We start from the raw sequence: 15362 nt of genomic DNA on the forward strand, positions 1-15362 counted from the left end.
TTAGCAAAACACTTTATTTCTTGTTGCTGGACTGCACTCAATTAGCAACAAAGAGTATTACCCGTATTTCAAAGCGTCAGTCTCATCACATTCTGATACACGATGAATCTGCAGGCTGTTCCATTGATCGGAGCAACTGGAAGGCTCAATATTGCTAACTGATGGACTTTGTTAGTCTTTAAACATGTTTGTTGCTGAAATGTTTTTGAATTTTCTCAAAGTGGAAAAGGCTTTTTGTTGGCAACTTTCAAGCTCATGTCTGAATATACAGATATACCCATGCATGTATGTTTTTTTGCTTCTCTTCTCCAGGTCAGTGTATCCCCTCATCAAACAATGCCACCTTCTTGAAAACTCAGTGGACAATGCTTGTGGGACAGGAGACCTTTGATACCAGCTGGAAAGCTTTTTACAATGGAATGAACAATTTCTACAGAGGTGAGATATGTATGATGTTACCTGCAAGGATGGGTGGATAAATGGACATAGAGATGAGTGGATAGGGGGATGGATTTATGGGTAGGTGAAGGGATTTATGTATGGATCATTAGGTGAATAGATTGGTGAATGGATAGACGGATGATGAGGGGATTATTAGGGTGGTGGGATGAGAGAAGAATGAATGCATGGACGCAATAGATTGATGGTTGGGAGTTGTGTGGGTGGGTAGGATAAATGTGGTTAAAAGTGTAGTTGATTGGATGATTGATTGGTTGGAGTGATGAATGCATTGAATGATGGTTGAATGAATGGACAAGTGGTATGTCGCCTGGTTAGATCGACAGTTTGACAGATGGTTTATTGAGTGGATGGTTAGATAAGTATCACAAGGATGGATTGGTGGTTAAACACCTGGTTGGTAAGGAGACATGTCGTACGTGAAGCTGTGGCTATGATGTAGAGCCGGGTACTTGTTACAGGAGTTCTCACAGAGTGTATTTGCTGTTAACCATGGTGAAGTAATTCGCAAACAGTGTTGAGATAGAACCTGTGTGAGGGTTGCTGGTTGCTGTGTACGTAAGGAGATGTTGTTGATGACATTAAGATGATGGAGACGATGAACAAAGTGACTGCTGTATGCTGTTGAACGAGTGTTACTGTATCTCCATGTGGCTGCTCTTGTGCTGTCGCTGGAACTGGCTGTGTGTTCTGTGTGGTCAGTGGCTAGACTTTAAGAGGTCTGGAACCGAAAAACCTCAAGACAATGTAAAGCTAGCATTTTATACTGTGTTATCGTCTCATCGGAAGTTTGGAAGAGACTGTCTCACGTGACCTTGTCAGAAGGCTGCAATTGGTTGGGTTGGATAGTCGTGTGCAATAGAGCAAGAGACAACCCCAGGACTTATTATTTGTAAGCCTAGTACTGTATTCTAACAGTTTGGTGCAACTTCTGAGCTTGTCACCTCCTGGCCTTATCACCTCCTGGCCTTGCCACCTCCTGGCCTTGCCACCTCCTGGCTTTGCCACTTCCTGGCCTAATCACCTCCTGGCCTTGCCACCTCCTGGCCTTGCCACCTCCTGGCCTTATCACCTCCTGACCTTATCACCTCCTGGCCTTATCACCTCCAGCACTTGCCACCACCTGGGCTTTTCACCTCCTGGCCTTGCCACCTCTTGGCCTTGCCACCTCTTGACCTCATCACCTCCTAGCCTTGCCACCTCCTTGCCTTGCCACCTCCTGGCCTTGCCACCTCCTAACCTTGCCATCTCCTGGCCTAATCACCTCCTGGCCTTATCACCTCCTGGCCTTATCACCTCCTGACCTTATCACCTCCTGGCCTTATCACCTCCAGCACTTGCCACCACCTGGGCTTTTCACCTCCTGGCCTTGCCACCTCTTGGCCTCATCACCTCCTAGCCTTGCCACCTCCTGGCCTTATCACCTCTTGGCCTTATCACCTCCTGGCCTTGCCACCTCCTGGCCTTGCCACCTCCTGGCCTTATCACCTCCTGGCCTTGCCACCTCCTGGCCTTGCCACCTCCTGCACTTGCCACCTCCTGGCCTTATCACCTCTTGGCCTCATCACCTCCTAGCCTTGCCACCTCCTGGCCTTGCCACCTCCTGGCCTAATCACCTCCTGGCCTTATCACCTCTTGGCCTCATCACCTCCTAGACTTGCCACCTCCTGGCCTTGCCACCTCCTGGCCTTATCACCTCCTGGCCTTGCCACCTCCTGGCCTAATCACCTCCTGGCCTTATCACCTCTTGGCCTCATCACCTCCTGGCCTTGCCACCTCCCGGCCTTATCACCTCCTGGCCTTGCCACCTCCTGGCCTTGCCACCTCCTGGCCTTGCCACCTCCTGGCCTTGTCACCTCTTGGCCTTATCACCTCCTGGCCTTATCACCTCCTGGCCTTATCACCTCCTGGCCTTATCACCTCCGGGCCTTGCCACCTCCTGGCCTTGTCACCTCTTGGCCTTGCCACCTCCTGGCATTATCACCTCCTGGCCTTATCACCTCCTGGCCTTATCACCTCCGGGCCTTGCCACCTCCTGGCATTATCACCTCCTGGCCTTATCACCTCCTGGCCTTATCACCTCTTGGCCTCATCACCTCCTAGCCTTGCCACCTCCTGGCCTTGCATCTCCTGGGCTTATCACCTCCTGGCCTTATCACCTCTTGGCCTTATCCCCTCCTGGCCTTATCACCTCCTGGCCTTATCACCTCTTGGCCTCATCACCTCCTGGCCTTATCACCTCCTGGCCTTATCACCTCTTGGCCTCATCACCTCCTGGCCTTGCCACCTCCTGGCCTTGCATCTCCTAGGCTTATCACCTCCTGGCCTTATCACCTCCTGGCCTTGCCACCTCCTGGCCTTGCCACCTCCTGGCGTTATCACCTACTGGCCTTATCACCTCCTGGCCTTATCACCTTTTGGCCTTGCCACCTCCTGGCCTTGTCACCTCCTGGCCTTATCACCTCCTGGCCTTATCACCTCCTGGCCTTATAACCTCCTGGCCTTATCACCTCCTGGCCTTGCCACCTCCTGTCCTTATCACCTCCTGGCCTTATCACCTCCTGGCCTTGCCACCTCCTGGCCTTATCACATCCTGGCCTTTTCACCTCCTGGCCTTATCACCTCCTGGCCTTATCACCTCCTGGCCTTGTCACCTCCTGGCCTTATCACCTCCTGGCCTTATCACCTTTTGGCCTTGCCACCTCCTGCACTTGTCACATCCTGGCCTTTTCACCTCCTGGCCTTATCACCTCCTGGCCTTGCCACCTCCTGGCCTTGCCACCTCCTGGCCTTATCACCTCCTGGCCTTATCACCTCCTGGCCTTGCCACCTCCTGGCCTTATACCTCCTGTCCTTATCACCTCCTGGCCTTATCACTCCTGGCCTTATCACCTCCTGGCTTGCCACCTCCTGGCATTGCCACCTCCTGGCATTATCACCTCCTGGCCTTATCACCTCCTGGCCTTGCCACCTCCTGGCCTTATCACCTCCTGGCCTATCACCTCCTGGCCTTATCACCTCTGGCCTTATCACCTCCTGGCCTTGCCACCTCATGGCCTTGCCACCTCCTGTCCTTATCACCTCCTGGCCTTATCACCTCCTGGCCTTGCACCCTGTTCCTCCTGGCCTTGCCACCTCCTGGCCTTATCACCTCCTGCACTTGCCACCTCCTGGCCTTGCCACCTCCTGGCCTTGCCACCTCCTGGCCTTGCCACCTCCTGGCCTTGCCACCTCCTGGCCTTGCCACCTCCTGGCCTTGCCACCTCCTGGCCTTATCACCTCCTGCACTTGCCACCTCCTGGCCTTGCCACCTCCTGGCCTTATCACCTCCTGGCCTTGCCACCTCCTGGCCTTGCCACCTCTGGCCTTCCTGCCTTGCACCTGGCTGCTTGCTCCTGGCCTTATCACCTCCTGGCCTTATCACCTCCTGGCCTTGTCACCACCTCCGGCCTTATCACCTCCTGGCCTTGCCACCTCCTGGCCTTATCACCTCCTGGCCTTATCACCTCCTGGCCTTGCCACCTCCTGGCCTTGCCACCTCCTGGCCTTATCACCTCCTGGCCTTGCCACCTCCTGGCCTTATCACCTCCTGGCCTTATAACCTCCTGGCCTTATCACCTCCTGGCCTTGCCACCTCCTGGCCTTATCACCTCCTGGCCTTATCACCTCCTGGCCTTATCACCTCCTGCCTTATCACCTCCTGCCTTATAACCTCCTGGCCTTATCACCTCCTGGCCTTATCACCTCCTGGCCTTGCCACCTCCTGGCCTTATCACCTCCTGGCCTTATCACCTCCTGGCCTTATCACCTCCTGGCCTTATCACCTCCTGGCCTTATCACCTCCTGGCCTTATCACCTCCTGGCCTTGCCACCTCCTGGCCTTATCACCTCCTGGCCTTATCACCTCCTGGCCTTGCCACCTCCTGGCCTTATCACCTCCTGGCCTTGCCACCTCCTGGCCTTATCACCTCCTGGCCTTGCCACCTCCTGGCCTTATCACCTCCTGGCCTTACCACCTCCTGGCCTTATCACCTCCTGGCCTTATCACCTCCTGGCCTTGCCACCTCCTGGCCTTGCCACCTCCTGGCCTTGCCACCTCCTGGCCTTGCCACCTCCTGGCCTTGCCACCTCCTGGCCTTATCACCTCCTGGCCTTGCCACCTCCTGGCCTTATCACCTCTTGGCCTTGCCACCTCCTGCACTTGCCACCTCCTGGCCTTATAACCTCCTGGCCTTATCACCTCCTGGCCTTGCCACCTCCTGGCCTTGTCACCTCCTGGCCTTGCCACCTCCTGCACTTGCCACCTCCTGGCCTTATAACCTCCTGGCCTTATCACCTCTTGGCCTTGCCACCTCCTGCACTTGCCACCTCCTGGCCTTATAACCTCCTGGCCTTGTCACCTCCTGGCCTTGCCACCTCCTGGCCTTGCCACCTCCTGGCCTTATCACCTCCTGGCCTTATCACCTCCTGGCCTTGCCACCTCCTGGCCTTGCCACCTCCTGGCCTTATCACCTCCTGGCCTTATCACCTCCTGGCCTTGCCACCTCCTGGCCTTATCACCTCCTGGCCTTATCACCTCCTGGCCTTATCACTTCCTGGCCTTATAACCTCCTGGACTTATCACCTCCTGGCCTTATAACCTCCTGGCCTTATCACCTCCTGGCCTTATCACCTCCTGGCCTTATAACCTCCTGGCCTTATCACCTCCTGGCCTTATCACCTCCTGGCCTTATAACCTCCTGGCCTTGTCACCTCCTGTTAAACTGGTCGTCCTGTGCTAGCATGGAAAATGGACATTGAATGACAATGACAATGATGATGATATTTGTGTATGAGTGTGTATCTGTTTATGTTTATGGGTGTGTTTGTAGATATATGTTAATGTGAATGTATGTTTGTTTGTGTGTGTGTATGTATATTAGTTTATTTGCATGTTTGTATATATTATATATATATATGTATATATATATACATATATAAATGCAAACAAAACTGTCTGAGGAACAGGAATGGGAACGTGAAACTCTGAGTAACAGTTTTTGTGATGTCTTTTCAGCTTTATTGATAAAGTATACTACTCTACCTTCGGTATTTCAGTACTATTTTACCACTTTGTTTCAAATTTATGTTGTTACTCTGGTATATTAAAAAAGACTCCGCCGGTTACGACGACGAGGGTCCCAGCTGATACGATCAACGGAACAGCTTGCTCGTGAAATTAACGTGCAAATGGCTGAGCATTCCACAGACACGTGTACCCTTAACGTAGTTCTCGGGGATAATCAGCGTGACACAGAGAGTGACAAGGCTGACCCTTTGAAATACAAGTACAACTCATTTTTGCCAGCTGAGTGGACTGGAGCAACGTGAAATAAAGTGTCTTGCTCAAGGACACAACGCGTCGCCGGGAATCAAACTCACAACCTTACGATCATGAGCCGAATGCCCTAACCACTAAGCCACGCGCCCTCACACTCTGGTATATATATTTAGATAAATAGGTTATTAATTATCAAAGTTGCTTAGAGGATAAGTTCACCTTGTAAAAGGGAGGCTGCATCCAAGGAAATACTGGTTTTATACTTGGTATTTTGGGGAAATTAAATTTCTTAAAATCAATAGGTACGTATTAAGAATAAAGTTCGTGTTCAGCTAAATGAGTTTGCTTGCATGAATGGAATGGTCCACATGTAATATCTTAATGTATATCTTTCTCTGATGGAATTATGCTCATAACTTATAAATGCAAATTTATGGCATAAATTTGTAATTTACCTATTGAGCACTAATGGAAACGGCTATAAGAAGTGAAGATTACCAATTTTTTAATAATAAATAATTGTTATTATCTTAACTCCCCATTTCCTTCCTTCATTTAACCAAACATGAACTTTATATATATATATATATATATATATATGTAATGTGACCACGTGTGTACCATTGGCGATTTTTTTTCCTCCATCTTCCCTTCTTTGGATCTTTCCTTTTCCTATGTTTTTGATGAAGAGCTCCGCTCGAAACGTTAAATCCCCCTTCTTTACTTCCTTTCCTGAGCATCCAATAATACTATATTTGTTCCACGTCCACGCGTTGTTGTGTTTTCCTGTTTGGATTAACTTTATATATATATATATATTATATATATACATATATATATATATATATGCACGTATTTATTCTACTCTTCTCTGCTTTGTCCTCTTCCTCCTCCTCATCATCATTTAACGTCACTTTTCTATGTTTGCATGAGTCAGATGGAATTTGTTGAAGCAGATATTCTGTGCTCAGATACTTGTTTCCTGCAGCCGATGCTCATCTGCTTCCAAGCAAAGTAATATGTGTTGACTTCCAAGCACACCATGTGTGTATGTATGTATGTATGTATGTATGTATGTATTTATGTATGTATGTATTTATGTATGTATGTATTTATGTATGTATGCATGTATTTATGTATGTATGCATTCTGTATGTGCATGTATCCATTTATGTATACATTCTGTGTATATAAAAATATACATCACATGATTTAATCATGACATTATTTTATTCCAGAGTTAATAGAAAAATAAAACAGAAGAATTATAAAATATCTCAGAAAAATTATGTTACCGGAACCTTCCATATTTGAACTTAATTTCGAATTTAGATTTTAGTACCTATCTGTTCAACAATTAAAGCAGTAATTAACAATCATCTCCATGTGTTTCTCTATATTTCTTTGATTCTCTAAGCACAAAGATGTAGTGAGTTCAATTCTTATTATATCCAGTCAACCTATACAATTTACTTAATTATATCACAATCCAATGAAGGCATGCTAAAGATAGCAGCCAAATCCCCTTCTGGATCACATCTTACTAAGCTTGTATCAGTCAATGTCTGTAGTGTTGTGCAGCTTTCAGTTTGATCTCAGCCTAATCTGTTAATCTTATTTAGATTATTGGCTTCAGTGAACCCCTTTGGAAATACATGAACACAATGATTTGTAAATGTCATGTCTTGGTTCAAATTCTTCCATTCCCATTGACCTCAATGACCTTTTAACTTTTCTGCTTTAAATCAAACTTCCTGAAAAGAAGGGTTAGGAGGGATGTTGAATAGCTTCGCTCTTCAATCCCTCATCCTATTTCCACTCATCTTTGAGACATTACTTCACTTGCCTTACTTCATACTGTGAAGAAGGCATTACAGAGATTTGGGAATAAAAAATGGAATAAATATTCTTCAATGCTGTCTTCCAGTTCTGAGAAGAATAGTCCAAAAGGCAAGAAATGTTCATTCAACACTGGCCAATCTATTTTTACCATTGATCCTTTCAGTAATAAGATCAGCAACTTCATTGCCAAGACTTTATGAAACATGTCTTTCGTAAAGTTCCTTCAACTCAATAATCCTTTCGTTACCATATTTCTTTTGAGATGCTATGTGTTTGTTGCAATTATTTTAAATATAACAAAGAATTTAGTAAACTAACTTTGTTGTCATTCAGCTAGTGTTAGGAACATAAATTGTGACTAAGGTTTGGTGGAAGATTTTAATTCAAAACTTTTGAAAACAAGACATTCGTGCAACAGAATTAGAGCCGGTTTCAGCCAGGTTGGTAACGAAAGGGTTAAGACTCTACAGACTTGACTTTTGTGACTCAAAATAATGGTCAGTGTTATATTTGATCTTCTAAAACAACCATGGACAAACCATGTCCCATGGAACTTTATGAATGGCACACCAACAAAAATTACCTCAAAAATCTTTGGTTGAGTACCCTGCCTGATGATGAGCCATGTTTCATGTAGCCTGTGTTTTTTGCCCATGCCTGCTTTGAAAGCTGTCCAATCAAATTAATCCTTTTCAACATCAAAACTTATTTGTTGAAAAAAACGAAACAAACGTATCTTTTGCAATTAATCTGTATTTAGTCTTTCTCAAAAACAAACTTGTCATACAATCATAAATCCAGTACTTATCTCTTCTAGTGTTCCTCTTACAGAATACATGATGCCATTTCCAAAGTCATTGGTTGTCATAGAGGTATTCTGTGAGGCTGCGGCAATAGTAACATTATACCTATTTCTTTACTACCCACAAGGGGCTAAATACAGAGAGGACAAACAAGGACAAACGGATTAAGTCAATTATATCGACCCCAGGGCGTAACTGGTACTTATTTAATCGACCCCGAAAGGATGAAAGGCAAAGTCGACCTCTGCGGAATTTGAACTCAGAACAAAACGGCAGACGAAATACGGCTACGCATTTCACCCGGCATGCTAATGTTTCTCCCAGCTCACCGCCTACTGCCAGCTCGCTGCCAAGGTAACATTATACCTTGGATAAAGCTATCTAAATCTACTTCCTTCAGTATAAAAGAACCACAGCCACCACTCACAGTTTGTGAAAGCTACTGAGCATGACTCAATAGCTTTCACCAATTGTTTTGGGTCCCTTACGTCATTGCAAATAAAGAAGGGCCCTTTCTCAGTCCTCGTCCACTTTACATAGTGGAGTGTCCAAAGTGTGACAGCCAGAAGGTGAGTGGACTGTACCGGTACTCAGATGGTACTCAGCTGGTACTCATTTCAGTTGAAAAGATTGGAGACTCTGGTTCAAGTATTGATTGCACTATGTTATAGTTTGGGGACCCAACACGCTAACCACTGAGCTGTGCAACTGTACTTTCTCAGTGAGCCACACTATAAAATAGTTTCTTTACTGTTCCAATTTCATCCTTGACTGCTTCATTTGAGGAACACTGTGGAAATCTTAATTGGTGGACATATCTAATGCAGATCGTCAAAAATCTAATTAGATATAAAAATGGAGTGATAAGAGGAGAATATAAGATCAATAGTTAGTACTATTTTAATTATTTTGTAAGGAAGGGAGACAACTCCAGAATGTTTCAATCTTTTTAGACCTCTTCAACAAAGCAAAAGCTTCACCATAATTGTGGTGGGCTGGGAACATCACATGGCTGGTCTCATGAGTCACATTACAATAATAAATCTGAGAATTTTACTCTTGCATGTTAGAAGCAGAATAACACCTGAAACTGAAATTGAACTGAAATTTGGCTTCGTAAAGGGCACTGGATCTAGAGATGCTGCTTTTGTATTGAAAATGATAATGAAGCAGGCAGTGGAGAGGCCAAAAGAAGTCTTCATGTGTTTCGTTGGGTTACACAAAGGCCTTTGACAAAGTAAGACATGACATGTTATTTGAAGAACTCGGTTAGGTTGATCTGCACAGGAAAGACCTCCGCATCTGGAACCAATCAGCATGCATAAATAGAAGCAGAATGCAGTGAATACGCTGGCATCAAGAGAAGGGTTCAGACAAGGAAGTGTCATGTCACCAGATCTCTTCAATTACAATAGCAAACTGAACATAAGGGAACTGGAGAAGGAAAAAGGTCTTAAGGAAGGAAGCAGAAACACCAAAAACATAACATATGCAAATGAAAGTCTTACTTGCAGAATCAGAAAAGGAACATCAGGGTCTTTGGATGTTGTGGTAGGAGAAAGTGAGAGGAAGGGTCTGTTTATAAATTGCCAGAAGACAGAGTGTATGGCAGTGACAAAGAAGGGAAACCTGAAGTGCATGTTGAAAGTGAACAATCAAATCCTTAAGCTGGCACCATCCTTCGGCTACGTTGGAACGTTGATCACAGAAGACACAAGATGTGTAAAGGAGATTAAAAGACGAATGGTGCTGGCAAAATTGGCATTTTCAAAGTTGTATAACATCTTGAGAAACTGTACTCTGAGCATCGAAAACAAGGTCTAAGGTATATTGAATTGCTATGTCTACGTTGTGTTAATGTATAGAAATGAGGCATGGTCTGTAATATCAGAAATGAGAAGGTACTTGGAGAGATGTGAAATGCGGTCCTCAAGGAGAATATTGAGGATAGCATGGACAAAGTATCTAATGAAGAACTGGTGACCCGTGCTGCAGTAAGTAGGAAACTACTTTATAAGATAAGGGCCAAGCAACTGAGATTTCTTGGCCATGTGATGGGGAAAGAGCTCCTGGAGAATTTAATGGTGACTGGAAAGATTGAAAGAAGAAGAATCAGACAAAGGAGGTGGATGATGTGGATCTCCAACTTGACGAACTGAGGAAGGACAAAAACAAGAAGAATGCTAGATTCCCTTGTTCGAAAATAAAAGGACACAGCTCATGTCGTATAGTCAGCCAGAGACGATGTCTCCTGGGGCTAAATTACAGCAGCATTCGTCCTAAGCCAGGACTGCCATGTTATGTTGGCAAACAATCTTTACTCCAAAGTACTGTTGCTGAATATCTCAAGTTGTGAGATTTACAAATAGTAATTTTCTAAGGAGAATGCTGTTTATAATTTCTAGCTCATAATTCTGTTGAATCTTCTGCCACGCCATGTTGAGAGCCAATGTGGCAGAGTAGGTTCATTAAATCAGTAGGATCTCAGTCTCAAATTCTCGCCCTCCACATCAGACCATGGCTGGTGAAGAGAGAGAGAGAGAGAGAACATGCTGAGGTCTTCTTCAATCTAATCAAATTCTGCCAAATACAAAATTTAAGATTTTGTCCAAGATATTTGCTATGAAGCTGGCATTTGTTATTTGTAGTGTGGTTGGGAAAACACAGCCCTGCACCATCCTGAGAAGAGTTATGCACCCCCCCCTCATTTGTGATACTTCATAGAGAGAGAGAGGGTTGCTACCAAATCTGGTTTCAATTACACTCTGATCAATTTGGATCAATTGAATGCTTTTGGTAGAGTTACTACTTGGCAGTTTGCTACTATTTTCAGAGACAGACCACCCCGATTTACAACAAAATCTGCTCAGTAACCAGAATAAGTGGTTACCTAACAGAACTATTTTGAATCACGTTATATTGTATCAATTCTAGATTCCTCAAGATTTGTCAAAGAAGATTTTTGAGTGAAAAAGAAATTTCATTATTACATGCAATTAAAGCAGTGAGCTGGCAGAATCATTAGCACACTGGGCAAAATGCTTAGTGGCATATCATTGGCCTTTACATTCTGAGTTCAAATTCTGCCAAGGTCGACTTTGTCTTTCATCCTTTTGAGGTTGATTAAATAAGTACCAGTTAAACACTGGGGTTAGTATAATTGACTTCCCCACTCCCGAAATTTTCTGACCTTTGCTAAAACATGTAACCAATATTACATGCAATTAGAGGACAATGCTATGTTATAGAATCAGTTAAGTGCCCAACCAAATGTCTTGTGGTATTTTGCTTTATCTTGTAGTGGGGAAGGTTTATCAAAAGATGAAGAGGTAGCAGATGCAATAGGAATGTGAATGACATCAAAGGAAAACAAGGGGAAAGCATTGGATTGTGATTTAAGTAATTTCTTTAATCGATGCTTGCATTTACTTGTTGTGTACCCCAGAAAATTCACTACCTTACCAACTTGCTTCGAGTTGGTGAGGAAGACAATAAACAGAGGAAATACTGTGTCAATGTGATGAGGAGGTAGAACCAGGCATGTTTTGTGTCTGTGTGTGCATTGGTCATTCGGTCGTGTCTGTTTATGTTCTGCAGCTGCTACTGTGTTAGGTTGTTTCTACTGAATATGTGGCTCTGTATTGCCTGCTTGACTGGTGCAAGTTACTTGTTGGCTGTCTCGCTTGGTGATGGCTCTCTGCAGTCCTTTGACGGATTGCTGTATTTATAATGGTCATGACAGCTAGAAGGACAGACATACCACAGGAGTAATTTCTACTCGTGTAGGTCGCTTCCTGTCCACTTGAACCTTGAATGACACAGCTCAGGTCATAGGTTAAAGGGAAATTTATCCATCACTTTTTGACAGATCAAAGAGATTTCTTTCATGCCTATATGGCCAGCGGTGGATCAGATGAGTGACAATCCTTAAATTCAGTTCAAATCGCAGCTTGGATAAAGGAAGTGTTAGTTTTTACAATCTCCTTTACATTCTAAGTTCAAATCCTAATGAGTCAGTTTTGATCCTTCCAGTCTTAGGTGGGGTGGAGGGTCAATAAAATAAATATAAGTCAAATACTGAGACAGTATAATCAAATGTACTTCATGAAACCCAAACTCCTAAATTTCTGGTCTTTTATCCTTATGAAGAATCAATATTAATAGCCAAGGAAGTGTTGAGACATCTTTGATGATAACATTTGTTTTAGAATTAAAAACCATTTTAATATAACTGGAGAATAAACAGGTGAATGAAAAAACGAATTTGTACCCTAGAAAATGAAGCAGGGGGGCAGACAATGGGAGATGTTTATATGTTGGTCAAGTGATAGTACAGCAAACTGGCAGAATTGTTAGCAGACCAGGGGAAAATGCTTAGCAGCATTTTGTCTGTCTTTATGTTCTGAGTTTAAATTCTGCCATGGTCAACCTTGCCTTTAATCTTTTTGGGGATTGATAAAACAAATACCAGTTATGCTCTGGGGTTGATGTAATCGACTTACCCTCTCCCACTGAAATTGCTTGCCTTGTGCCAGGATTTGAAATCAATATATTGGTGTAGAGAGCAATTGAGATGTAAGGTAAAGTGCCAACAGGAATGGAACCTAATTATAAGTCCTTCTGTAGAATTTATTAGGAAGCCAGGAATATAGCAAAGCTGAAGAATAAACATCAAGATTCAAGTGGTTCAAGAATAGAAGATTTGGGGTTACAGGAATGTGTGTAGATGTTTGCTTCATAGACATGTGATTCTGAATTTGACTTCACTTTGGGACACACAGAGAAAAGGTCTTCAACCATAGCATCAGGCTGACCAAAGCCTTATGAGTGAAATTATGTGGAAGCCTGTCTGATGTATATGTGGGTGGGGGTTACTGGGGAGCATAAATAGTTCTGAAGGAGCAGAAGAATTAGTAAGGCAGAAGCCATTTTACTGTGCATGGGAGAAATCTAGACAACACAGGCATCGGTACTGCGGCGAAGGTCTGATGCCATGGTGCAATAGTCCTGCTAATGCTTTTGTGATGCAACGAAACATGACAGTAAAGGAGGCTAAAAAGCTGGACACATTCCAGCAATGTTGCCAACTGAAAATCCTCGTTGTTACCTGTGAAGCAAATCCCTGTTGCTGCAAAATATCATTGGTTTTTACATCCATTTTCCAAGCTTAATATATTTGTGTGTGTGTGAGTTTGTGTGCATGTGTGTGTTTGTGTGTGCGTGTATGTGTGTGTGTGTTTCTCTATGTTGTTCTTCGAAGACCTACAGAATATCTTCACAGAGATCCTTTCATCTTCAGCTACGATACAAACAGAAAAAAATGGCAGAGTCATTCTTAAGTAATGAAAGTAAAATTGTATGGAGATTGGTAAGTATGGAGTAGGTAATTAGAAGAGCATGATAAGATATATGAGAATGGTGTCACAGAGTCGAATGGAGGGTGCTTGTGTGAAAGTAAGCTTCTGCATTTATGAGTAAGATGAGCAAAACACTGATTATAGAAAAAAAGCTTTGATGAGATTTTTGAAAGATAACATGTGATGGATGGTAACATTTTGGAAGCGAAGTGTAGATCACAAACGGTAGAGAAATTAAGCAGTGAATTAATAGAATAGTTAGTGCCAGATAGATACCTTGTAGTATTTGTTATGGTCCTATGTTTTCTGAATTGAAATCCTACTGAAAAATAAGTTGCCTTTTATAAAGAAAGTACCTCAGCAAGTACAGAAGTGTCTTCTCTCTCTCTCTCTCTCTCCTCTCTCTCTCTCTCTCTCTCTCTCTCTCTCTCTCTCTCTCTCTCTCTTTCTCTATTTGTCCTTCTGTCTCACTTTCTGGAAGACATCAGCCAGGGCCCAGAACTAGATAGCGATGGGCTTCGCATGCTATGAGACAAAACAATGCTTTTATAATCCCAAGGTAAGACAAACGAAGAAATACAACAGTGAAGTGGGTAAAAAACAAGAGATCCAAGAGTTATGTTTAGAGATCAAACAATAAGTGAAATATTGCATCTGTTTGTGATTATATGAACGGATTGTTGTGGATTGTTGAAGTTAGTATACAGATAAATTTAATTCTTCTATCAAACTGCAAAATGTTACAGGCATACTAATCAGAACTAATTGCTCATAATACAGTTCTATATTTAAGAGAAGAGGAATTATGTACATTATTTACATTTGACAATATTTGTCCTCATCTTGTTTGTTGTTAACACAACGTTTCGGCTGATATACCCTCCAGCCTTCATCAGGTGTATTGGGGAAATTTCAGACCTGAGTTCTCATTCCTGAGGTATTTTTCGATGTTATTATTATTATTATTATTATTATTATCATTATTATTCAGGTTATTATACAAACCCCAAGATTCCGAGTTTGATTCAAGGCAGTAACCTGAATAATAATAATAATAATAATAATAATAATAATAATAATAATAATAATGATAATAATAATAATAATAATATCGAAAAATACCTCAGGAATGAGAACCCAGGTCCGAAATTTCCCCAAGACCCCTGATAAATATCAGCCGAAACGTTGTGTTAACAACAAACAAGATGAGGACAAACATCTGTCAAATGTAAATAATGTAAATAATGTAATTGGTAATAAATTGACTAAACAAAATGACTGTTACATTTTACAGATACTGAAGGAAGTTTCGCAAGTGTCTGGTTGAGTGAGGAAGGTATCGGAATCGAATTCAAAGAACCTAATAATGCACTGTCGGCTGAAGTTGTCTTTCCGTGTGGACGACAATACAGCGTTAAAGGTAAGAGTTTGCTTCTTCGCTTCAGTTACAAAGGAAACAACAAGATCTTAGAGACGTTCTTTCTTGGCTTATGAGTTCGTCTGAGATGTGATTCATCATCATCATCATCATCATCGTTTAACGTCCGCTTTCCATGCTAGCATGGGTTGGACGGTTCAACT

At 43.2% G+C, this 15362-nt stretch overlaps 1 protein-coding gene across 1 annotated transcript in view; it reads left to right on the plus strand.

Moving 5' to 3' along the window:
* LOC115218491 overlaps positions 1-15362 on the plus strand; it is a 72743-nt gene that overhangs the window by 36508 nt on the left and 20873 nt on the right. The window contains exons 10-11 of the mRNA XM_029788341.2: positions 313-438; positions 15076-15201. Of these exons, the coding sequence (XP_029644201.1) occupies positions 313-438; positions 15076-15201 (252 nt within the window). The remainder of the gene's footprint in view (positions 1-312; positions 439-15075; positions 15202-15362) is intronic.

This window comes from Octopus sinensis, linkage group LG13 (genome assembly GCF_006345805.1).
Source record: "Octopus sinensis linkage group LG13, ASM634580v1, whole genome shotgun sequence".
NCBI lineage: Eukaryota > Metazoa > Mollusca > Cephalopoda > Octopoda > Octopodidae > Octopus > Octopus sinensis.